The sequence below is a fragment of the Bombina bombina genome, chromosome 5, assembly GCF_027579735.1.
Source record: "Bombina bombina isolate aBomBom1 chromosome 5, aBomBom1.pri, whole genome shotgun sequence".
In the NCBI taxonomy this organism is placed as follows: Eukaryota; Metazoa; Chordata; class Amphibia; order Anura; family Bombinatoridae; genus Bombina; species Bombina bombina.
Window position 1 is genome coordinate 137,898,405 of NC_069503.1, and position 27,228 is coordinate 137,925,632.

The 27,228-nt window shown below is 39.2% G+C and overlaps 1 protein-coding gene across 1 annotated transcript in view; it reads left to right on the forward strand.

Moving 5' to 3' along the window:
* LOC128660096 (tubulin delta chain-like) overlaps positions 1 to 27,228 on the forward strand; it is a 96,503-nt gene that overhangs the window by 63,251 nt on the left and 6,024 nt on the right. The window contains exons 8-9 of the mRNA XM_053713723.1: positions 2,715 to 2,810; positions 18,053 to 18,128. Coding sequence (XP_053569698.1) covers positions 2,715 to 2,810; positions 18,053 to 18,128 — 172 coding nt within the window. The remainder of the gene's footprint in view (positions 1 to 2,714; positions 2,811 to 18,052; positions 18,129 to 27,228) is intronic.

The following is a 27,228-nucleotide window of genomic DNA, read 5'->3' on the forward strand; positions in this document are numbered from 1 at the left end:
TCTTCTTGAAGGAGAGGTTACTTCATAATCTGGATGTGGTTCGGGCCTTGAAGTTTTATCTTCAGGCCATGAAGGAGTTCAGACAGACGTCGTCCTTATTTGTTGTGTATTCTGGAAGACGCAGGGGCAAAGGGCCTCTGCAACTTCTCTATCTTTTTAGTTGAGGAGTATGATCCGTCTGGCATATGAGGCAGCGTGACACAAGCCTCCTCAGGCGATTACGGCTCTTTTGACTAGAGCCGTTGCCTCTTCTTGGGCTTTTAAGAATGTGTCTTCTATGGAGCAGATTTGTAAGGCCACTTGGTCTTCCTTACATAGTTTTGCAAAATTTTATAGATCTAAAATTTTATAGATTTGATGTTTTTGCTTCAGCGGAAGCAACTTTTGGGAGAAAGGTTATGCAGGCTGTGGTGCCCTCAGTATAGGGTCCGCCTCCTTTACCCTCCTGGTTTTTTTTTTCATTCAGTGTCCTCTAGAGCTTGGGTATTTGTTCCCACAAGTAATGAATGAAGCAGTGGACTCTCCTCCCATTAAGATGGAAAACATAAATTATGCATCCACTGCACCCACCCTTTCTCCGGTAGGCGGACCTAAATTTATTGTTAATCTTCTGACACCATTTATACCTTGATATTTCTCCTACTGTTCCTTGTTCCCTTGGCAAAATGACTGGGGGATGAGGGGAGTGGGGGAAGTATTTAAGCCTTTGGCTGGGGTGTCTTTGCCGCCTCCTGATGGCCAGGTTGTTAATTCCCACAAGTAATGAATGAAGCAGTGCACTCTCCTCCCACAGATGGAAATTAAATTATCAGGTAAGCATAATTTATGTTTTTGTTACTATGCTATTGTTTTCTTTGCTACTGTTTGGAAGTCAGTAAAGATTAATGCAAAATATGAAGTCTCCTGTCTTGCCATAAAATTGGAAAGTCTCTTAAAATTGTATTCTCTGATTCATAAAAGTTTTTCGTGTCCCTTTAACTCTGAACATTTATGTTTTTCCACTGCCCCTATAGAGGCTAGAGTGCAGAATTCTGACCCTGCAACATTGTACATAGTAATATGCTATCAGGGTCTTTTATATTGGTCCCGATTTAGCCACAACAAAGATTTGATAAACTCAAGACAACAGGTATGACCCTAGACTGCAGAACAATGCAAATATGTCTAGCAAAATGACCGTCTTAAATGGCCCATATATTAATTATTTTATAGTATTATTATTATGATTATTATTATGTATTTGTAATGCACCAGTGGAGGGTAAAATAAAGCCATGACTTGGACAGAAGAATTATGGGTCGTGCTCCTTAGAGAGCTTACAATCTAAGTGGTTATGTGCAGTGCTCAAAGGGACATGAAAGTCAAATTTAAACATCTACTTGTATTATCAAAGTTTATTTGTCCTTTGTTGAAAAGTATACCTAGGTTGGCTCACCAGATGTGTTCAGCTAGCTCCCAGTAGTACATTGCATTAGGGGTCTCATGTATTGTGGGAGCAACAGAGGAGATATCCCACCCCCATTACTTTGTTACATATGCATATTGTTCTGTCTGTCTGATGGTTTTATTGCCACATTTTAGTACTTAGTTTAGATTTCTAGTGTCTATGTAATGCACCAGTAAATGTTGCATAGTAGACAGGTGATTGCTATTTCTGTGGCAGTCGCCAGATACCTAGAGGGTCATACGAATGTATAATAGAAAGTATTAGCCTTCAGTTTGGTTATACCGGAATTCATGAATACTCCATAGATGGAATTAGTGGTCACAACTCGGTATCACACAGTACTGGCATTTTTTTTGTCACCCACTCTTGGAGATCAGCAAAATGATGAGTATAATTTGTAACAATGATATTATACACCTAGCTAAAAAAGCAGCGTTACCAAATCCAGGGCACCTCTTATTTTATATTCATATAAAAGAGGAACAGAACTTTAATATAATAGTAAACCCCAAAAATGTTATTGTTTAAACAGAAAGATAATCCCTTTATTTACCATTCCCCAGTTTTGCATAACCAACACTGTTATAGAAATATACCATTAACCTCTGTAATTATCGTGTATCTAAGCTTCTGCAGACTGTACCCTTATCTCAGATATTTTGACAGACTTGCAATTCAGGCAATTAGTGCTGACTCTTAAATAACTTCACGTGCATGAGCACAATGTTATCTATATGAAACACATTAACTAATGCCCTCTAGCTGTGAAAAACTGTCAAATGCATTCGAATAAGAGGCGGCCTTCAAGGGCTTCGAAATTAGCATATGACCTTACCTAGGTTTAGCTTTCAACTAAGAATAACAAGAGAACAAAACAAATTTGATAAAAGTAAATTAGAAAGTAATTTAAAATGACATGCCCTATCTGAATTATCCCTTTAATCTATACTTTGCTAAGTCATTTTTATATCTCTCACACAACACATCCTTGGTGAAATGTATTTAAAAAATATAGTGAGTTTATTAATAATATGGCTACTGATGCCAAACTATAAAGAAAAACCATATTAATTGTCAGAAAATAACCATATTTAGGCGTGAAGGGGTTAAAAGCAACTAGGCCTTTCTATGGGTAACACACAGTACACACTGGTCTCTGTTAATTATTTTGGCTACCTATACTTTTTATTTCTTTAATACTAAAACATAGTTGTGTATCACTGTATGTCTATTTCTGTGCCAGTCATTTCTCGTCTTGTCCTGTTAGTGCTGTTAGCGTTGGTCTTGAGCCCTGGGAACTGATAAGGTCTGTGTGCCCCATGCCTGCGCTGAAGTTTCTCCACATGGCCCAGGTCCGCAGAAGGTAAGTATGGCTTTTTATAGTGAGTACACACAAACCAAATCCCCTATTTCTGCTGCTGCCCAATAACTTGCACATTCTGGGTTATACAAGTCTGACGTTTAAATCATTTCCCCTTCATGAATATTTTACAGCATCTTTATTCTTCACCCTCTGCACATTGTGCAAGCCTCATAACTAAAAGGGGCAGTCATAATTAGACAGTCATGATTTAGACAGAACATACAGTTTTATACGACTTTCCAATTTACTTCTATTATATAATTTGCCTCCTCTTGTTATCCTTTGCTGAAAGGTTTACCTAGGTAAGCTCAGGAGCAGCAAATAACCTAGGTTCTAGCTGCTGATTGGCAGCTGCATATATATACCAGTTGTCATTGGCTCACCCATGTGTTTAGTTAGAAACAAGTAGTGCATTGCTGCTCCTTCAACAAATGATACCACCAAATTAAGCAAATTTGATAATAGAAGTAAACTGGAAAGTTGTTTAAAATTGTATGTTCTACCTAAATCCCGAAAGAAAATGTTTGGGTTTCGTGTCCCTTAAAGGGACACTACACACCTGCTTAAGATTTTCTGAACTAACTGTTTCTGAGGAATTAAAATAAACTAATACACTGTTCTCAATGCTGTATATTCATCTTACTACAAGCTCTTCAAGAAGACTCCTCCCCTCGGCCACTGAACATCGGGCTGGTGATTGCTTCTTTCAGTTATAAACAGTGAGTGAAACAAAGACTGTGGCGATCTGTTCATGGCACGTACCATGTTGAAAACACGTTATATAAAATAAGAAGCACTGTATTACACATATAAAATAAAACTTTGTCAATGCTCATTCACTGTAATGCATTGCAGTATATGAGGACAATTTGGCTGCCTTCAATAAGTTACATCAGTGAGAGAAGAACGTGTCATGTGACTGCAGTGCCTGTGTGGAACGCACGTTACAAGATGGCACCATAGATAGGAAAATACAAGCTGTGGATAAGCATAGAAAATATGAAGAGTCTTCTTGAAGAGCTTGTAGTAAGATGAATATACAGCATTGAGAACAGAGTATTAGTTTATTTTGATTCCTCACAAACAGTTTAGAAATTTTTAAGCAGGTGTTTAGTGTCCCTTTAAAGTCAGCATTTCTGTTCTAACTTTAAATTGCACTAATGTTCTTTTTAAATATAACATTTAATAGTTCCAGCTCAAACAGCCTCAGATATTTCACACCAACCTATTATATGTAGTTTCCCTTCTTGCACGTATATTGGGATGGCACCCACCATCAGTCTAGCACTACTCAATGAAACCCCACAAACAGAACAGAATGAAGAGCAAGCTTGTTCTCATATGCATCAATAGTGTATGTTTGTCTTTTCTTTACACAGTATTGGATTACACCGGTCAGGAACATTATATGCAATGTAAATATCCTTTAGCGTTCTGCAGGCAAAAGCAGGTGTTTGTAGCTTTGAAAAGCAAATAATGCAAACAGTATTTATAAAGGGGTAGCTAGTAAGATATGTAAACAGTCTCTGAACTCCTACGATGTAGAACACATTTCTACTGTAATATACACACTATCTCCGTTTTTAAATGTATTTTTTTATGATATAAGGAAAAACCAGTGGATGTGAATAACTTAGTAGAGGTGCCAAATTAATTTTTAGGGGTGGGTAGAGAAATGGTTAGTGACGTTAGATACTTCAAGGCAGGTAAGAAGAAAAGAATAGAAGATAAGGGGGGTATGAGAAATGGAGAGGGGAGAGAGGCCAATATTACTCGTCTCTATGGAGGGAAAACAATAATAGGGACCTGCGTTTAATGCGAAGGCATATTTGTACCATGTCGTCTGTGCAAATGCAGATACTCTTCCCATAGGAATTTTATTTCCCCATTTTACTTTTATCATCAAATTTCCTTTGTTCTATTGAAATTCTTTGTTGAAAGTTAAACTTAGGTAGGCTCATATGCTCATTTTTAAGCCCTTGAAGGTTGCCTCTTATCTCATTTTGACAGTTTTTTTACAGCTAGACACTGCTAATTCATGTGTGCCATATAGATAACATTATGCTCACTTCCGTGGAGTTATTTGAATCAGCACTGATTGGCTAAAACTTAAGTCTGTAAATAGCACTAAGGGGGCAGTCTGCAGAGGCTTAAATACAAGGTAATCACATTGGTAAAAAGTATATTGACATAACCGTGTTGGTTATGCATAACTGGAGAATAGTTAATAAAATGATTATCTTTTTAAATAATAAAAATTCTGGAGTAGACTGTTCCTTTAACATACATATTTGTTTTTATCAAAGAAGCACTGACTGTTTAAAGGACCACTCACTGCAGTAGAATTGCATAATTAACAAGTGCATAATAAAAAGACAATGATTTAACACCTACTCTGAATTTCAAATAAGCAGTAGATTTTTTTCTCCAATTTTCCGGCCCCTTTATCATGTGACAGACATCAGCCAATCAAGTATACGTATACCCTGTGAGCTTGTGCACCTGCTTAGTAGGAGTGTGTACCCCTAGAAATTGTGAATTTAAATGAAAGTAAATTGGAAAGTGTCTTACATTTCTAAATCATAAAAGTTTATTTTGACTTGAGTGTCCCTGTAATATACCTTTTAAAGGGACATTAAACTCTGAGGCTGCCATTTTATAACGGTTCCTAACTGGCCTCAGGAGAGGCGATATTACAACATTTTAAATCTATGGAAACCTTGGTTACAACATGGCAGCACCCATTTGTTTATGGGGACTAAAGTTTTTCACCTGCACATTGTTATCAGGCTGATCTTTGTTTTAAAATCATCATTGTATCTAGCATTTATTTAGTGCTAAATAGATTATCTTTTTAACCAATAACATTTTTGGAGTAGACTGTCCTGTTAAAGGGACAGTATACACTACTTTTCATATAACTGCATGTAATAGACATTACTATAAAGAATAAGATGCACAGATACTGATATAAAAATCCAGTATAAATTGTTTAAAAACTTACTTAGAAGCTCTGTTTAGCTCTGTTAACAAGGTAGCCGGAAAGCCCACTGCCAGTGGGAAATAAGACACTCTCCCCTCCCCCTTCTTTTGCATATGAAAAGACTCTTTACACAAACAGAAGCAACTGGAGTAGGTATCTGACGGTATTCTCATAAAACTTTGGGGCTTGGTTAAGAGTCTGAAAATCAGAGCAATGTTATTTAAAAATAAGCAAAACTATACATTTAAAAAAAAAAAAAAAAACTTTATGGGCTTTATAAATAGATCATCTACAAAACATTTATGCAAAGAAATGTGTATAATTTCCCTTTGGTTATGCAAAACTGAGAAATAGGTAATATTAATATAGTTTTTTACCTCTGTGATTACCTTGTATCTAAGTCTCTGCAGACAGCCCCCTGATCACATGACTGTGACTATTTATTATCTATTGACTTGCATTTTAGCCAATTAGTGCTGTGTTGAACACATCCAACGGGCATGAGCACAATGTTATCTATATGGCTCCCATGAGCTAGCAGTCTCCTGTTGTGAAAAGCTAATAATAAAACATGTAATAAGAGGCTGTCTGTAGTGGCTTAGAAACAGGCAGAAATTTAGACGTTTAAATGTTATAAAGTATATTAATATAACAATGCTGGTTGTGCAAAGCTGGGGAATTGGGTAGTAAAGGCGTTATCTATCTTTTTAACCAATAACATTAGTGTAGACTGTCCCTTTTAAAGGGGCATTTGAGTTGGGTATTATTTGCAGCTAAATGATTACATTTTAACATTGTAAAACAGATGCGCAAACACTTTTTTTTTGTTTTTACTCTTACAGGGTGGGTGTCACTGTGGGAACTTTGCTTATTAAAGGGACAGTCTAGTCCAAAATAAACTTTCATGATTCAGATAGAGAACATCATTTTTTTTGAAATATCATTTTTATTCGGGAGGACAAAATGCACACATAAAACAAAAGTACATGATACTGTCACATTACAGCAGGAAGTGGATATTCATTTCAAAGACCTCGGGTAAAGTACAAGTTCCAAATTTAACATGATATTTACTGGGTCAAGATAACAGTTGAAAATCAGATTTCCGTTTATATCAAAAAATGGGCACAGCAGTGTTGCATAAGTCCTAGTCCCAGACTCCACATATTTTTTCCGTTTTCTTTACAACAAACAAAACCATAAACCTAACTAACTAAACAGTATATCTCTAGCTAACAAGTACAAATAGTAAAACCTCTATCAGAGGTAATCATTACGGACCTTGTGAGAAAGGACCATTGGGGTGCTGAGGCCTGGCTGGGAGAAGAAAGAAAAAAAAAAGAAAAAAAAAGGGGGGGAGGGGATATTGTAGTGTTAGTGGTAGGGGAGGGGGGGAGGGCAAAAGTACAGGTAAGTTATAGAGTTTGACCTGATATCCCCTATAGATTTTTAGTTGAGTAGGTGGTCCCAGTCTCCTCTAAGTGCGTCTTCCATGAAGGCAACCGAATCCCTGAAAGGTCTGAGGATAAGCCTCTGGACCTCCAGTTTGAAAGTGAGTATAAGTCTGCGCCATTTACGTAGGAACCTGCCTAATCTATTCTGAACATCGGTTCTCACGTCCATCTGTTCTATGAAAATTTGTGATTTTAGCAAATTTTTGAAACCCCTGAAAGAGGGACCTTTGTCTGCTATCCAATGTTGTAGTAAGTGTTTCCTAGCCACTAAGATAATTAGGCTCAGTACTGAGTCTTGTTGTCGGAGCCTCTCATCCCACAACAGAAATATTATAGTCTCAGGGAGTAAGTCAATCTGTATCTGTAACCGCCTTCTCAGCCAGAATTGTATCTTTCCCCAGTATTGCCTAATTGGGGGGCACTCCCATATGCAATGGAGAAGCCCGGGGTTAGCTAAGGCGCATTTAGTACACTTGTTCGGTGAGGACGGAGCCCACTTTGCCAGTGTCCTTGGGGTGAGGTAGGCCCTGTGGAGAAAACGTATTTGGGATTCCCTGTATGAGGCTGACAAAGTAGCTTTCCTGGTCTTTTCCAAGCTGTTCCTTACCTCTACCCAGGAGACCTCTCTCAAACCCTCTCTAACCCAACCTGTCTGTATCGAAGACTGATGAGAAGTGAAAAGGTGCTGTAGAAGTGTCTGGTAGATTTCCGAAAGCGAGAACCTACCCATGGTGTATAGTGTCTGAGAAAGGTGGAAGGGAGAACCCTCCCAAAAGTCTGTACCGTCTCTGACCAGCGCCCCCACATAGTAGCGAACCTGTAAATAGGCATAGAAATGTGTCCTAGGTATATTGTAGTCTCTCTGCAAGGCTCCGAATGTTTTGATTGCTTTTGATAATGGATCTAACAGGTGTTTAAGCGAAGACAGTCCCTGCGTCTCCCAAATGCGAAAAGGCAGGGTCTCGGAACCTGCCGGGAAGTCTGGGTTTCTTCTAATCGGTAAGTAGGGGGAGGCATGGCAAGTTTTACCCAGGTATTTGTGTGCCAGTAACCAGGCCTTTAAGGGGTCTTTGTATAGCATGTTAAGGCCCAGGGTCTTAGGGATCTAGTGTCTGGTACGTGTGGAAGGTAGGCGAAAGAGACATCGCCCAGCACCGCTTGTTCTAGATTTATACTACAAAAATATCCAGTGCCAACCTGCCAATCCACCACCAACCGGATCAGTGCGGCCCAATTGTATAGCCGGAAATCTGGAAGCGCCAGACCTCCATGAAGAAAGGGCAAGCTAAGCTTGTCTCTTGAGATCCTTGATTTTTTCCCCTGCCAAATAAAGGCTCTCGCTGCCGAATTTAAGAGTTTGATATCATATTTGTTCACAAGTAAGGGGAGCATGAGCAATGGGTAGAGTAATCGAGGGAGTACCACCATCTTAAGTAGGGCCACCCTTCCCGACAACGAAAGTGGGAGAGATCTCCAACTGTTCATCTGAGCCCTAAGTTTCGCGCAGACAGGGGTCAAATTATTAGCATATAGTTTGTTGGGGTTGGCCGAAATCCTAATACCTAGATATGTGATATCTTGTGAAGCTACCGAGAAGGGGTACCTCATATCTGAGCCCCTAGTGCGGTTCAACCAGAGAATCTCCGATTTTTGCACGTTGACTTTATAGCCGGAGAAGAGGCCAAATTCGGCAAGGTTTCGCAGAATGCTAGGTAGATGCGTTTGGGGGTCCTGCACGAATAGGAGCATGTCATCTGCATATAGAGCCAGGTGCTGCGGGACACCTGCGACATCGATACCTGGAAAGGTTTGACGGAGCTTGATGGCCAATGGCTCCAAGGCTAAATTGAAAAGGAGGGGTGACAGAGGGCACCCCTGCCTAGTACCCCTGTGCAGTTGAAGGCTGGGAGAGAATATATTATTCACTAGTACGTTTGCCATTGGTGACTGATAGAGATTTTTGATAAGGGTAAGGAAGGGACCAGTGAAGTTGGCTAGAGCCATGGTGTGGAACAGATGATCCCACTCCACACGGTCAAAGGCCTTTTCCGCGTCCAGGGATAGCAGAAAGGCCTCCGGTCTATCTTCCCTATGGGCGTGGTTACCTGTCCAGAAGTGTTGGACAATCTGCAAAACCCTTCGCACATTAACCGTCGATGAGCGTGCGTACATGAAGCCCGTCTGGTCTTCATGGATGATATTGGGCAGAATGAACTTCAGTCTCTCAGCAAACAGCTTGGTGAGGATCTTGTAGTCCGAATTCAATAAAGAAATCGGCCTATACGACTCAGGAAGCAGAGAATCTTTTCCCGCTTTATGGATTAATGTGATAGAGGCCGATAGAAATTCCGGGGAGGGGGTTTTCTCCCCTTCGGAATAGGCTGTGAACAGATCCACGAGGGTGGGGGCCTAGAGAACATAATTTTAAACAGTTTTCCAATTTACTTTTATCACCAATTTTGCTTTGTTCTCTCGATATGCTTAGTTGAAAGCTAAATCTAGGAGGTTCATATGCTAATTTATAAGCCCTTGAAGGCCGCTTCTTCTCTTAGGGCATTTTGACAGTTTTTCACCACTAGTGGGTGTTGGTTCATGTGTGTCATATAGATAACACTGTGCTTCTGCACGGGGAGTTCAGGTGAGCCAGCTTTGATTGGCTAAAATGCAAGTCTGTCAAAAGAACTGAAATAAGGGGGCAGTTTGCAGAGGCTTAGATACAAGGTAATCACAGAGGTAAAAAATGTATTTGTTTTTTTTAAACGATTTTTATTAATCCGTTTCAAAATTACAATTCAATATGTCATCAATACTGTTCTGTCATTAACTGGCAGTACATTTGATATAATGAACATCATTTAGTCACTGGTAGAATGAATATATTCCTCCCAAATAAATTTTATAGAGTAATAGTCTTCTAATTTACATAATTAGAAATAATGGTGTTTTTCTAATGACAGTGTTAAGTTTACATGTGTTACCCAATCTTCTATCGAGAGTTTAGGAGTTAGGAGTTTAGACCTGAGTTTGCATCTCAATTTTACAGGTTTGTGGAAGAGGCAGATCATGGTGTCCATGGGAATATCAGTTTTGAGTACTTTACCTATTTCATCAATTATTAGGGACCAAAATTTGGTAATATTTGGGCATTTCCACCAAATGTGTAGTGGCTAACCTACTTGCCTACATCCTCTCCAACAAAGATCGTTAGTATTTGGGTATATTTGAGTCAATCTTTGTGGCGTATAGTACCACCTACTAAGGAATTTCATGTTTGTTTCACGAATTCTCATGGAAGAGGATGAGGAGTTCATCCGTGAAATGATGGTGAGCCAATCTTTTTCAGTAAGTGTAATGTCTAGTTCCTCTTCCCATTTCTTGTATGTGGGCAACGTTCGTAGCTTGTCCTGTAGGATTAGTTTGTAAGTTATGGACAAGTATCCTTTTGTAATAGTGGGGCTATAGTATAAATTCTCTAACGGTGTCAGGTTCCTGGTTATGTTAGATCTTTCTGGATGGGAGGATACAATATGACTCAATTGGTGGTATATGTACCAATGGTCGATATGTTGAGGCATAGCAAGTCAGCCCTAGGGTGTAATTTACCACTTTCTAAGACCGTATAGTAAGGAATTAAGGTATGAATTGAATATGACTGGTTCGGTGCATTGGTTTTGTCCAATGTTGATAATTGGGGTTGTGGTAATAGCTTTCCCGTGTTCTAAGGTTTTAAGAAGTCAGGGTAGATGTGTTTTTTATGGCTTTTTGCTGCGTTATTGGTGACCAACAGATACCACTTAGGCTAGTAGAATTAGCTAAAGAGCATTCCAACTTTATCCATTCTTTGTCTTTTTCATTTTTGCTCCAGTTCACAATACGTTGTAAGTGGGTGGCGAGTTTATAGAATGCAAGGTTGGGGACTCCCAATCCCCCTTTCTTTTTGGGCATGTACATAGTTCTCATTGAAACTCTAGTCATGTGGTTGGACCAAATATAGGTGTTTATAGACTTTTGAAGAGTACGTATGTAGTGTTCGGGTATTTGCATAGATAGTGCCTGAAGTATATAAAGTATTTTTGGTAGGATCATCATCTTAATGGAATCTATGCGGCCCGACCATGTAATAGATTTATGTTCCCAATTTTGAAGTTCTTGTTTAATATTTTGTAATAATGGTAAATAATTTAGTGTATATAATCTATTTTTATCCTCTGAAATTTGGATCCCTAAATATTTTATGAGTTTGGTCTTGAGTTGATAGCGAAAGGCTTGCTGTATTTCTTGCGAGATATGTTGAGGATTTCTTTCCCAACTATTGATGAGCCAAATCCAAATTTGTACATTACTGCTTTGAAGAATCCCCAATTGAGCCTATCAAAGGCTTTTTCCGCGTCTATTGATAGGAATATTGCTGGTATGTTGTGTTGAGTAACATGGTCTAGAAGGTTAATTATTTTTATGGTATTATCCCTGGCTCCACGGTTTGGTGTAAATCCTTCTTGATTGGTGTGGATTAGATTTGTAAATACTCTGTTAATACGGGTAGGGAATATTTTTGCAAATATTTTAACATCTACATTTAGTAGAGATATGGGCCTGAAATTGGATGGGGAAGTGGGGGGTTTACCGGGTTTGGGTATAACAGTGATATGTGCCTCTACCACATGCTTTGGAGGAAAGGGTTATCATTTCCAACTTTATTGAAGAGGGTTAGGAGGTAAGGAGTTAATATATCTTTGAAGGTCTGGTAATAGCGTACTGAAAATCCATCAGGGCCCAGGCTTTTACCTGTATTCAGTTTCTTTATGGCGTCAGTTCTGTCATAGTGATCAGCATATCTAATTCTGTTATTTGTTCTGTAGTTAAAGTTGGTATAATCGAAATAAACCTCTCCACATATCTAGAAAATTCTAGGTCTGATTGATTTTCTATAGTGAATAATAGTAGTCCCGAAATTGTTTTATTATCCCAGGGGTAGTGAGTATTTTGTGTTTGTCAATGGTGTTCAGTTCATGAATAAAATATTTACATTTTTTGGATTTTAAGTATCTGGCTATCATTTTCCCTGCTTTGATACCCTCATAGAAGAACATTTGCTGATACCTTTGTAGTATTGTTTGTTGTTCTTGGGCTAATAGTTCTTTTAATACATGCTTGTAAGTTTGTTAAAATGTCTAGGTCAGTAGGTTTCTTTTTGTGTTCAAGTTTTATGTTGGAAAGTTGTTTGGTTAGGTCTAAATAATATTGTCGGGACAATTTTTGTTTGTAGGCTTTAAGTTTTATAAATTCTCATGAAGCACTTATGCATTTCCCATAGTGTAAAATTGCATACATTTGGTGTGGCATTCATTTCAAAGAATTCTGTAAGTGATTTAGTTAAATTCTCACATATATCCTCAGTTTCTAATAGGAGTCATTCAGCTTCCACTGAACTTTGGTATTTCTAGTGTTTGGCCATTTTAATTGCAATAGCATAGCTGAATGGTCTGACCATGAGGTCGGTCTAATTAGTGAGTTGGTTATATAGGTTAATCCTGCTTGATTAGACAAGAGATAGTCTAATCTGCTGTATGTTTTAAAAGGGGTTGAGAAAAAAGTGTAATCTCGTTTGCCATTTTTAAAGTATTGCCAGATTATGTTATCTTAACATCTTTCAGAGGAATTGGGCTGTTTTGGGGGAAACACAGGAGTTAGGGTTGGAGCTATCTAATAGTGGCTGTATCTGGAAATGAAAGTCCTCCCCCAGTATTATGACTCCTTTAGCGAAATCTAAGAGTTTATAGAACATCATACGGAAGAAAGGTGTATGTTTTGATATTGGCGAGTAGATTGATGTGTTACTGGTGTCCCATATAATAGGTCAAACATCTAAACATCTTTAGATGTTTGAATATGTTGGAATGCTATATTTTTATTTATTAGTATGCTCACTTCTTTTTTTTCTTTTCTTTTTTTGTGCAAATGAGTTATGGGCCATAATATTTAGGTTCTTTATGTTTTTGAAAGTGCGTCTCCTGTAAAAATAATATATCTGCTCGCCGTTTGTGCATATCAAGCAGTGCCATAGATCGTTTTTGGGGGATGTTGAATCCCTTGACATTTTGGGAGATATTTATATTATGTGACATAGTGGTCATTACTTAAGAGGGGGGGGCACATTTATTAAGGTTATTGTAGTTGTGTATGGCCAGCATTTAAGAACAGTATGAATGCATAACTGTAGGAGATTGTAACCATACTCAAGCGATATATCAACATCATTAATGTAATCATATGTGATGTCGTAGTAGATATGGTTATACCAATGACATAAATCAGCATGTATCTGAAACAACATGTAACAGTCTTTGTAGAAGTTTAACAAACGGTTAACTAGAAAAACATTTTAAATAAACATTAGTGCATAATATGCAAACATCATAGCTCGAAGTTAATTAGGGTAGAGGAAAGTAGAGGGTTGTGGTTTGGGTGACCTTCGTACAGGTGGGACAAGGTGCAGGGCTATGTGGCACTACCTTCATGACTGGTATTAGTCAAATGGTGTCATGAGCGCTATAAAGGTATGGGACTATCTGGTAGGGTTAAGGATTCACCCTGTAAAGGGTATTATCTCTTAGGTGTAACATTTATATCTTCCGTTAAAACAAACAATAATTTTACCAAAGTTTCATTTTATGTAGAAGCAGAGGAATACCCATGTTCAGGGAGTTTCCGGCTCTGAGGCTGTATCTTCTCCAGAGGTTTCAGGGTTTGATGCAACAGTTTTACTCTTCCTTGAACGTGGCAGCAGAGTCGGGCAACGTCTTCCCCTTTTTCCGTGGGGGCACTATGTCCCAAGCTCTTTTCTTTTTCCCTTGTGTATTCTCTGTGCCATCTTGTACAGGAATAGGGCTTATTACTGGTATGTCTGATGGGTCAATGTCCAGCATCTTTTAGAATTGTTCAACTTCTGATGGGCCAGAGCAGAATATTCTTCTGTCGTTGTGGATTACTAGGAGTTGAAAAGGGAATCCCCATCTGATTGGGATCTTCCTATTCTTTAGAAGCGTAGTCAGAGGAGATAATTCTTTCCTTCCTTGTAATGTTCTGACCGAGAGATCAGCATAAAATTGAAGCACAACTCCTCGTAATCTTATTGGTTGTTTCTTTCTTGAAGCCATTATATTGTCCTTCTCTTGGACGTTTTTAAACTTGATTATGATGTCTCTCGGTGGGGCTCTGTCAGGTGGTTTTGGTCTTAGGGCCCTATGCGCCGTTACCCACTGAATCGTAGCTTCATTTGGATCATCTAGCAGATGTGTGAAAAGAGTGGAGAGGTATACTGGGAAGTCCTTTTGGCAGCACAGATTCAGGAGCACCGCAGATTCTTTTCTATCTCCTACCTTTGTTTTCAAGGTCCTCCAGCTTGTCCTGTAGGAAGTATATTAGCTCTGCCTGTTGATCCAATATGCCTTTCATGTTAGTGAGATCTTCACATATTATATCTCCTTGATCTTCCAGGGCTTCAACCCTAAACCCCAGGGTTTGCATATCCTGTTTAAGTTCTTGCAGTTCTTCCCGTATACAGGTTCTGACAATCTTAGCAAGATCTTGTGTAGATGCTAAGGAGGATAGTATGCGAGTAGGGATTTGTGTCTGGTCCGCCATGTCTGTTTCATCCAAATTCTGGGAATGATTGAGTTTTAATGGAGAGATACTATTGGTGTGTATACGTTCTTGGCTCTTGTGCTCTGCTGAATTAAAAAAGGAGCTCACCGTTTGCCCTTTAGTTGAGGGGCTATGTGCATTTTTTGCAGGCTTAACACCTTTCTTTGTAGCCATTATTGATAATTTAGTGCTGAAGTACTTTATGCAGTACCGTGTTTCCTTAATGTAGGCCAGCAAAAGAATCACAATACAGTCAAAAAGTGCTGTGGTGACAATGTGCACTTATGTCACATCGGCAGGGTAGTGCTAGAATTTAGGCTCTGCCTTTGAACCCTTCTCAGCAATGCTGTTATTCCGCTGTGGAGGAGTCGTTGCCTTATATCGTTGCCTTATATCAGTTATTTTCTATGATCTGATTTATTGGGCAGTACGAGTTACCTTACGTTTACACTGTTCACAGTTCAAGGGAGACTGTAGCGTGTGACCGGCGATGCGTCTGTGTAGTTGCGCCCAAGTGGCTCCTAGACCCATGCCTTACAGGTCTCTGTATCGGGCCTCTGCAACGGATTGTTGTGCCGATGGCCAATTGTAGTTTAGGTGGGATCTCTGTGATCACGGTCGTTTTCTCAAGCTGTTGTGAGCGGCTTTTGCCGCAAATGCCCGTTTTGATGACTTCAAGTCTTTTGTAGGTCCCCGATACGGAGCTCTGTGCTTAAGCAGCCATCTTAGCTGTGGCCAGCTCCGCCCCCCTAAAAAGTGTATTTATATAACTGTGTTTGTTGTGCAAAACTAGGGAATGGGTAATAAAGGGATTATATATCTTTTTAAACAATAAAACTTCTGATGTAGACTGTCCCTTTAATCAGTGAATTTTATTTCAGACCAGTTTTGCACAAACATGCAACACAAACATAGCTTTATTTTCTATGGGACAACTACCCCATTATGCATAACAAATAATGTTGTTTCATATTCATTATAGAATTAGTGTACATGATATTTATGTCTTGATCCCTGTTGCTTATTCACAGGGTATGAGCAGTTGCCCCATGTGATCAAGATGAGCTTAAGGGGACATGAAATTCAAAATGCTTCATGATTTAGACTGAACATACAATTTTAAACCACTTTACAATTTACTTCCATTATTTAATTTGCTTTGTTCTTTGGATATCCTCTTTTTAAAAGCATAACAAGGTAGGCTCAGGAGCTGGGTGCTAGCTGCTGATTGGTGGCTGCACATATATATCTCTTGCCATTGACTTACCAATGTATCCAGCTAGTTCCCAATGATACATTGCTGGTCCTTCTTTAAAGAATACTAAGAGAATTAAGCAAAAATTAAAATAGAAGTAAATTGGAAAGTTGTTTAAAATTTTGTACTATGAATGAAAAATGTTGTTTCATGTCCCTTTAAAGCGATATGAAACAGCTGGGCAAGACTTGAACAGAATGGTCACTACTCACCATGTTTTTCCTCCTGTGCCTGGTGCTTTCTTTAGAGCTGTTTATAGTTTAGCCCTTTTACAGGTGCGGTTGATAAATCTCTGCATCTTTATGCTGGGCACCGCCATCTTGGAGCGCATGTATTCTTGCACTTGGTGACAGACGTGGTAAACATTTACAGATGAGTGATGTTGCGGCTTTTTCACAGCTGTATTGTGCAGTTCTGGTTAACACGTACACTATAGAGCTGAGGCTTTATCATTTTTTCGCAATTTTTATACTAAGTTAAAAAAATGACATAACATATAAAAAGGCCAGTAAGTAATAGAGCAATGCAGCCACTGCAAAAATGTACAGCTTCAGCTGTGTATTGTGTGTGTGTGTGTGTGCGCTGTGTATTGTGTGTGCGCTGTGTATTGTGTGTGCGCTGTGTATTGTGTGTGCGCTGTGTATTGTGTGTGTATTGTGTGTGTGCGCTGTGTATTGTGTGTGCGCTGTGTATTGTGTGTGTGTGTGCGCTAACCTGAAGTGCATCACTAATCTATAATTGTGCATCGCTTCTGTGCATGAATAGCTCTGAGATGACGGCATTCAGTGTACAGATGCAACGCTTCACCAATCTGCACCTGTAAATGATTAAAATGAGAGAATGGCTTTGAAGAGAGCTGCAGACACAGGAAGAAAAACAATAGGAAGGTATTAAAGGGAAAGTCTAGTCAAAATTCTAAAAGGGTATGACATTTTAAACAACTTTTCAATTTTCCTTTTTCATCAAATTTGCTTTGTTCTCTTGGTATTCTTTGTTGAAAGCTAAACCTAGGAAGGCTCATATGCTAATATCTAAGCCCTTGAAGGCCACCTCTTATCTCAGTGCATTTTGACAGTTTTTTCACAGCTAGACAGTGCTAGTTCATGTGTGTCGTATAGATAACTAAACGGGAGTGAGCACAATGTTATTTATGACTCAGCACTGATTGGCTAAAATGCAAGTCTATCAAAGGAACTGAGATGAGGGGGGCAGTCTGCCGAGGCTTAGATACAAGGTAATCACAGAGGTAAATAGTTTATTATTATAACCGTGTTGGTTATGCAAAACTGGGGAATGGTAAATAAAGGATTTATCTTTTTAAATAAACATTCTGGAGTAGCCTGTACCTTTTAACCATTATGTTGGACATTAAAACTGCTGAGTAAAAGTACCTTTAAATCATTTGTATACAGATGAAAAAAACTGTTGCAGGGAAACAAGTTATCTTTCACCTACTGCCCAGCTGCAAGATGAGAGAAAAACACAGCCAATATGTATCAACAGTGTTGATGTCATGTTTTCTGTGACTGTGAACCTTATGGGATTTTACTGAAATCTCGCAATATTTCAAAGTAATTGCCATATGTGCGTTCTCTTGCAAGTCCTAGGACTAGCATCCTGATTGGCTGCTTAAAATCCCTTTACAATGGGATGTGGCTGCTGAGGAAATTTTGAGGTACAAAATCTTCATTTTTTTTTTTTACATAGAGATGTTCAGGTGATATTTTCTATCAGCTTTTTACAGATATGCTGCATACCATTTGAGTATCATGTCCCTTAAATTTAGTTAAGACACAAATGTGTCCTTTAGTATTTCTTCGCATTAATATGCAGGTTACAAGCCTATATCAAAATAATTTATGTAATCGTTTTCTGTACAACGGAGTAATATCCATCTCTCTGCTAGGGGAACAGCCTTTTGGGACAGATTGGCCTCTTCTGTGGTCCAGAACTTACCCCGTGTGTCCCATGATGGGACTCTTGTATCCTTGACTTTATGGGGAGACCTAAATAAATGTTATGGGCATAGATAGGGTTTTGCACAATTAAAGTGACAGTCTAGGCCAAAATAACCTTTCATGATTCAGATAGAGCATGTAATTTTAAACAATTTTCTAATTTACTTTTATCACCAATTTTGCTTTGTTCTTTTGGTATTCTTAGTTGAAAGCTTAACCTAGGAGGTTCATATGCTAATTTCTTAGACCTTGAAGGCCACCTCTTTTCAGAATGCATTTTAACAGTTTTTCACCACTAGAGGGTGTTAGTTCACGTATTTCATATAGATAACACTGTGCTCGTGCACGTGAAGTTATCTGGGAGCAGGCACTGATTGGCTATACTGCAAGTCTGTCAAAAGAACTGAAATAAAGGGGCAGTTTGCAGAGGCTTAGATACAAGATAATCATAGAGGTTAAAAGTATATTATTATAACTGTGTTGGTTATGCAAAACTGGGGAATGGGTAATAAAGGGATTATCTATCTTTTAAAACAATAAAAATTCTGGTGTAGACTGTCCCTTTAAGGCTGTATATGTACAACTAATTGGTTTCAAAAATGACTCGGAGCATGTTTCATAAACCATTTTGGTTTGCTCCATACCAATATATAGTACTTTCAGAGTATATGGTAAAATGGTATCTGTAATAAAGAATCAGAAAGCAGAGTTTAAAGGGATAGAAAGGTCTAAATTGAAATGTGCAGTTTTAAATAGAAGCATTTTGACGGTTCTGTGTATTGTCTTCAGTATACAAGTCACTGCTGACTCTCTGAGGTGTGGTGTATGATTACTGAAAGCATATGTGCATATATGACTTACAAGCAGTAATAACATTTACTAGAGGCATTTTTGCTTATGGAAGTGTATAGTAAAAATGCTTCTATGTTAATGCACCGATGCACATTTCAATTTTTACCTTTCTATCCCTTTTAAGAAAGTGGGGTTTCTCTTGTTAAGTGTATCCAGTCCACGGATCATCCATTACTTATGGAATATATTCTCCTTCCCAACAGGAAGCTGCAAGAGTCCACCCACAGCAAAGCTGCTATATAGCTCCTCCCCTAACTGCCATATTCAGTCATTCTCTTGCAAGCCTCAACATAGATAGGAGGTTGTGAGAGTCTGTGGTGCTTTCTACTTAGTTTATTCTTCAATCAAAAGTTTGTTATTTTTAAATGGCACCGGAGTGTGCTGTTTATCTCAGGCAGTATTTGGAAGAAGAATCTGCCTGCGTTTTTCTATGATCTTAGCAGACGTAACTAAGATCCATTTGCTGTTCTCACACATTCTGAGGAGTGAGGTACTTCAGAGGGGGAATGGCGTGCAGGTTTTCCTGCAGATAAGGTATGTGCAGTAAAATATTTTTCTAGGAATGGAATTGACTAAGAAAATACTGCTGATACCGAAGTAATGTAAGTAAAGCCTTAAATGCAGCGATAGCGACTGGTATCAGGCTTATTAATAGAGATACATACTCTTGTAAAAATGTGTTTTAAAACGTTTGCTGGCATGTTTAATCGTTTTGTAACATATGTTTGGTGATAAAACTTATTGGGGCCTAAGTTTTTTTCCACATGGCTGGCTTAAATTTTGCATAGAAACAGTTTCCTGAGGCTTTCCACTGTTATAGTATAAAAGTTACAGTTGGTGCAGTTAAAATTACAAACAGTGACATTCAGCTTCCCTCAGCAGTCCCCTGCATGCTATAGGACATCTCTGAAGGGCTCAAATGGGCTTCAAAAGTAGGAGCTGTAATGACTGTTTAAAACATTATCACCAGAGGATTCTGTCGTGGGGGTAGTTATGCCGACTAACTCTCCCCACGTGTCAGACCTTTTGACTCCCGCTTTAGGGACTCACGCTCAAATGGCGCCAAGTACATCAAGGGCACCCATAGCGTTTCTTTACCAGGGGATTCTGTCGAGGGGAAAGTTATGCCGACTAACTCTCCCCACGTGTCAGACCCTTCGACTCCCGCTTCAGGGACTCACGCTCAAATGGCGCCAAGTACATCAAGGGCGCCCATAGCGTTTATTTTACAAGACATGGCAAAGGTGGTGAATAATATTCTGGCAGCAGTATTAGTCAGACTACCTGAAATTAAAGGAAAGCAGTTAGCTCTGGGGGTAGATACAGAGCATACAGACGCATTAAGAACCATGTATGATACTACCTCACAATATGCTTAGTCTGTGGGTGATTTTTTTTTTTTTTTTTGACTCAGGGAAGATGATTTAACCTGATTCTGATATTTCTACATTTAAAATTTATGCTTGAGAACCTCCACTTGTTGCTCAGGGAGGCTTTGGCTGCTCTGAATGAATGTGTACAATCGCAGGGCCAGAGAAATTGTGTAGACTGGATAAATAATATGCAGTGCCGGTGTGTACTGATGTTTTTCCAATACCTAAAGAGATTTACTAAAAAAATTTTTAATAAGGAATGGGATAGACCAGGTGTGCCGTTCTCTTCCCCTCCTATTTTTTAGAAGAATGTTTTCTAATAGTTACCACCACACGGGACTTCTGGCAGACAGTTCCTAAGGTGGAGAGAAGAGTTTCTACTCTAGCTATATATTTGACAAGCTTATGCTAGCCAATTCCTTTGTTTTCTGATGCCTTGTTCATTTGACTAGACTAACGGCTAAGAATTCTGTTTTTTACTATACTGGCGCGCAAAGTGCTATGGCTTATATCATGGTCAGCTGTCGTGACTTTAATAAATAAGCTACTTAACTCTCCTTCAAGGGGCAGACCCTATTCGGGCCTAGTTTGAAGGAGATTATTGCTTATATCACTGGAGGAAAAGGTCATGCCCTTCCTCAGGATAGGTCTAAATCAAGGGCAAAAAAAAAAAAAAAAAAAAAAGTCTAATTTTCGTACCTTTTAAAAACTTAAGGGCAGGTGTGGCATCCTCTTCCTCTAAGGCAAAACAAGAGGGAATTTTTGCTCAGTCCAAGGCGGTCTGGAGACAATCGGACCTGGAACAAAGATAAGCAGGCCAAGGAGCCTGCTGCTGCCTCTAAGGCAGCATGAAGGAACGGACCCCTATCCGGTAACGGATCCTATAGGGGGCAGACTTTCATTCTTTGCCCAGGCGTGGGCAAGAGATGCCCAGGATCCCTAGGCATTGGAATTTATATCCCAGAGATATCTTCTGGATTTCAAAGATTCCCCCCCAAAAAAGGGGAGATTTCTCCTTTCACAATTATATGCAAACCAGATAAAGAAGGAGGCATTCTTACATTGTGTACGAGATCGATCCAGTTCCAAGAGAGGAACAGGGACAGAGTTTTTACTCAAATCTGTTTGTGGTTCCCAAGGAGAGGGAACCTTCAGACCTATTTTGGATCTAAAGATATTAAACAAATTCCTCAGAATTCCGTCATTTAAGATGGAAACTATTCGTACCATCTTAACTATGATCCAGGAGAGTCAATAGAGGACTACAATGGATTTGAAGGATGCTTATCCTCACATTGTGATGCATAAAGATCACCATCGTTTTTCAGGTTTGCCTTTCTAGACAGGCATTACCAGTTTGTAGCTCTTTCCTTTGGGATATCTACAGCCCCAAGAATCTTTATGGAGGTTCTGGGGTCGCTTTGGCGGTCCTTAGACCGCGGGGCATAGAAGTGGCCCCTTATTTAGACGACATCCTGATACAGGCGTCAAACATCCAAATTGCCCAGTCTCATACGGACGTAGTACTGGCATTTCTGAGATCACATGGGTGGAAAGTGAACAAGGAAAGAGTTCTCTATTCCCAATCTCAAGGGTTTCCCTCCTAGGGACTCTGATAGATTCTGTAGAAATGAAAATTTACCTGACGGAGTCCAGGTTGTCAAAGTTTCTAAATTTCTGCCGTGTTTTTTTCATCCCATCCGCGCCCTTCGGTGGCTCAGTACATGAATGAAATCGGCTTAATGGTAGCGGCAAGGGACATAGTACCGTTTGCACGTCTACATTTCAGACCGCTGCAACTATGCATGCTCAGTCAGAGGAACGGGGATTACACAGATTTGTCCCCCTGTTAAACCTGGACCAAGAGACCAGAGATTCTCTTCTCTGGTGACTATGTCGGGTCCATCTGTCCAAGGGTATGACCTTCCGCAGGTCAGATGGGACAATTGTTACAATAGATGCCAGCCTTTTAGGTTGGGATGCAGTCTGGAACTCCCTGAAGGCTCAGGGATAGTGGACTTAGGAGGAGACCCTCCTTCTAATAAATATTCTGGAACTGGGAGTGATATTCCATGCTCTTCAGACTTGACCTCAGTTAGCAACTCTGAGGTACATCATACTCAGTCGGACAATATACACGACTGTGGCTTACATCAGCCATCAAGGGGGAACAGAAGTTCCCTAGCGATGTTAGAAGTCTTACAATAATTTACTGGACAGAGACTCACTCTTGTCTATCAGCTATCCATATCCCAGGTGTTGAGAACTGGGAGGTGGATTTTCTAAGTCGTCAGACTTTTCTTCCGGGGGAGTGGGATTTCCTCCGGAGGTCAAGACCAAGCAGGAGAGGGCTTTGGTGTTTTTGACAGCGCCTGCGTAGCCACGCAGGACCTGGTATGCAGATCTGGTGGACATGTCATCCTTTCCATCACGGTCTCTGCTTCAGAGACAGGTCCCTCTACCTCAGGGTCCTTTCAACCATCTAAATAGAATCAATCTGAGATGGACTGCCTGGAGACTGAACGCTTGATGTTATCAAAGCATGGCTTCTCCGAGTCAGTCATTGATACCTTAATACAGACATGAAAGCCTGTCTCTAGGAAAATTGAACATAGATATGGTGTAAATATCTGATTGTTATGAATCCAAGGGTTACTCATGGAGTAAAGTCTGGATTCCCAGGATATTATCTTTTCTCCAAGATGTTTTTGAGAAAAGGGTTGTCAGCTAATTCCTTAAAAGGGGACAGATTTTTACTCTGTCTATTTTTTTGCACAAGTGTCTGGCAGGTATTCTAGACGTTCAGGCTTTGGTTAGATCCAAGCCTGTGTTTAAAACTGTTGCTCCGCCATGGAGCTTAAACCTGATTCTTAAGGTTCTTCAAGAAGTTCCGTTTGAACCTTTTTTGTTCCATAGATATTAATCTTTATCTTGGAAAGTTCCTTTTGGGTAGCTAATTCCTCGACTCGTAGAGTCTCCAAGTTATCTGTGTTACAATGTGATTCTCCTTATCTGGTCCTTCGTACGGATAAGGTAGTCCTGCGTACCAACCTGGGTTTTTTCCTAAGGTGGTATCTAACAAGTACATCACTCAAGAGATAGTTGTTCCATGCTTGTATCCTAATCCTTCCTCAAAGAAGGAACGTCTATTACACAATATTGGACGTGGTTTGTGCTTTAATGTTTTACTTACAAGCTACTACAGTTTTCATCAAACGTTCACCTTGTTTGTTGTCTATTCTGGACAGAGGAGAGGTCAAAAGACTTCAGCAGCCTCTCTGTCTTTTTGGTTAAAAAGCATAATTCATTTAGCTTATGAGACTGCTGGACAGCAGCCTCCTGAAGGGATTACAGCTCATTCTACTAGAGCTGTGGTTTTCACTTGGGCCTTTTTTAAATGTGGCTTCTGTTGAACAGATTTACAAGACGGAGTCTTGGTCTGCGCTTCATACTTTTCAAATTTAACAAATTTGATACCTTGCTTCTTCGGAGGCTATTTTTGGGAGAAAGGGTTTTTTACAGGCAGTGGTAACTTCCGTTTAAGTACCTGCCTTGTCCCTCCCATCATCCGTGTACTTTAGCTTTGGTATTGGTATTCCATAAGTAATGGATGATCCGTGGACTGGATACACTTAACAAGAGAAAACATAATTTATGCTTACCTGATAAATTTATTTCTCTTGTAGTGTATCCAGTCCACGGCCCGCCCTGTCACTTTAAGGCAGGTAATTTTTTCATTTGAACTACAGTCACCACTGCACCCTATGGTTTTTCCTTTCTCTGCATGTTTTCGGTCGAATGACTGAATATGGCACTTAGGGGAGGAGCTATATAGCAGCTTTGCTGTGGGTGGACTCTTGCAGCTTCCTGTTGGGAAGGAGAATATATTCCATAAGTAATGGATGATCCGTGGACTGGATACACTACAAGAGAAATAAATTTATCAGGTAAGCATAAATTATGTTTTTTCTTTCATGTAATTAGCAAGAGTCCATGAGCTAGTGACGTATGGGATATACATTCCTACCAGGAGGGGCAAAGTTTCCCAAACCTTAAAATGCCTATAAATACACCCCTCACCACACCCACAATTCAGTTTTACAAACTTTGCCTCCGATGGAGGTGGTGAAGTAAGTTTGTGCTAGATTCTACGTTGATATGCGCTCCGCAGCAAGTTGGAGCCCGGTTTTCCTCTCAGCGTGCAGTGAATGTCAGAGGGATGTGAGGAGAGTATTGCCTATTTGAATGCAGTGATCTCCTTCTACGGGGTCTATTTCATAGGTTCTCTGTTATCGGTCGTAGAGATTCATCTCTTACCTCCCTTTTCAGATCGACGATATACTCTTATATATACCATTACCTCTTCTGATTCTCGTTTCAGTACTGGTTTGGCTTTCTACAAACATGTAGATGAGTGTCCTGGGGTAAGTAAATCTTATTTTCTGTGACACTCTAAGCTATGGTTGGGCACTTTGTTTATAAAGTTCTAAATATATGTATTCAAACATTTATTTGCCTTGACTCAGAATGTTCAACATTCCTTATTTTTCAGACAGTCAGTTTCATATTTGGGATAAATGCATTTGTTTCAATCATTTTTTCTTACCTTAAAAAATTTGACTTTTTCCCTGTGGGTTGTTAGGCTCGCGGGGGCAGAAAATGCTTCATTTTATTGCGTCATTCTTGGCGCAGACTTTTTTGGCGCAAAATTTTTTTTTCTGTTTCCGGCGTCATACGTATCGCCGGAAGTTGCGTCATTTTTTGACGTTTTTTTTGCGTCAAAAATGTCGGCGTTCCGGATGTGGCGTCATTTTTGGCGCCAAAAGCATTTAGGCGCCAAATAATGTGGGCGTCTTTTTTGGCGCTAAAAAATATGGGCGTCATTTTTGTCTCCACATTATTTAAGTCTCATTATTTATTGCTTCTGGTTGCTAGAAGCTTGTTCACTGGCATTTTTTTCCCATTCCTGAAACTGTCATTTAAGGAATTTGATCAATTTTGCTTTATATGTTGTTTTTTTCTTTTACATATTGCAAGATGTTCCACGTTGCAACTGAGTCAGAAGATACTTCAGGAAAATCACTGCCCAGTGCTGGAGCTACCAAGCTAAGTGTATCTGCTATAAACTTTTGGTATCTGTTTCTCCAGCTGTTGTTTGTATTGCATGTCATGTCAAACTTATTAATGCAGATAAAATTTCCTTTAGTAATGTTACATTACCTGTTGCTGTTCCGTCAACATCTAATTTTCAGAGTGTTCCTGATAACATAAGAGATTTTATTTTTTAAATCCATTAAGAAGGCTATGTCTGTTATTTCTCCTTCTAGTATACATAAAAGTCTTTTAAAACTTCTCTTTTTTCAGATGAATTTTTAAATGAACATCATCATTCTGATACTGATAATGGTTCTTCTGGTTCAGAGGTTTCTGTCTCAGAGGTTGATGCTGTTAAATCTTTGTATTTGTTCAAGATGGAATTTATTCGTTCTTTACTTAAAGAAGTATTATTTGCATTAGAAATAGAGGATTCTGGTCCTCTTGATACTAAATGTAAACGTTTAAATAAGGTTTTTTAAATCTCCTGTAGTTATTCCAGAAGTGTTTAATCTCCCTGATGCTATTTCTGAAGTAATTTCCAGGGAATGGAATAATTTGGGTAATTTATTTACTCCTTCTAGACGTTTAAGCAATTATATCCTGTGCCATCTGACAGATTAGAGTTTTTTGGGACAAAAATCCCTAAGGTTATGGGGCTGTCTCTACTCCTGCTAATGTACTACTATTCCTACGGCAGATAGTACTTCATTTAAGGATCCTTTAGATAGGAAAATTGAATCCTTTCTAAGAAAAGCTTACTTATGTTCAGGTAATCTTCTTAGACCTGCTATATTTTTAGCGGATGTTGCTGCAGCTTCACCTTTTTGGTTAGAAGCTTTAGCGCAACAAGTAACAGATCATAATTTTATAGCATTATTATTATTCTATAACATGCTAATAATTTTATTGGTGATACCATCTTTTGATATCATTAGAGTTGATGTCAGGTATATGTCTCTAGCTATTTTAGCTAGAAAAGCTTTATGGATTCAACTTGGAATGCTGATATGTCTTCTAAGTCGACTTTGCTTTCCCTTTTTTTCCAGGGTAAATAATCATTTTCGTTCCTTTCCTCACAACAAGGAACAAAAGCCTGATCCTTCATCCTCAGGAGCGGTATCAGTTTGGAAACTATTTCCAGTTTGGTATATATCCAAGCCTTATAGAAACCTATAGCCAGCTCCTAAGTACCTATGAAGGTGCGGTCCTTATTCCAGCTCAGCTGGTATGCGGCAGATTACGTTTTCTTCAAAGAAATTTGGATCAATTCCGTTCTCAATCTCTGGTTTCAGAACATTGTTTCAGAAAGGTACAGAATTGGCTTCAAGTTAAGGCCTCCTGCTAAGAGATTTTTTTCTTTCCCGTGTCCCAGTTAACACAGCAAGGCTCAGCATTTCTGAAATGTGTTTCAGATCTAGAGTTGGCTGGAGTAATTATGCCAGTTCCAGTTCTGGAACAGGGGCTGGGGTTTTATTTTATCTCTTCATTGTACCAAAGAAGGTCAATTCCTTCAGACCAGTTCCGGATCTATCATTATTGAATCGTTATGTTAGGATACCAACATTCAAGATGGTTACTGTAGGACAATCCTGCCTTTTGTTTAGCAAGGGCATTATATGTCTACAATAGATTTACAGGATGTGTATCTGCATATTCCGATTCATCCAGATCACTTTTAGTGTCTGAGATTCTCTTTTTAGACAAGCATTACCAGTTTTGTGGCTCTACCGTTTGGCCTAGCCTCAGTTCCAAGAATTTTTTTCAAAGGTTCTCGGTGCCCTTCTTTCTGTAATCAGAGAACA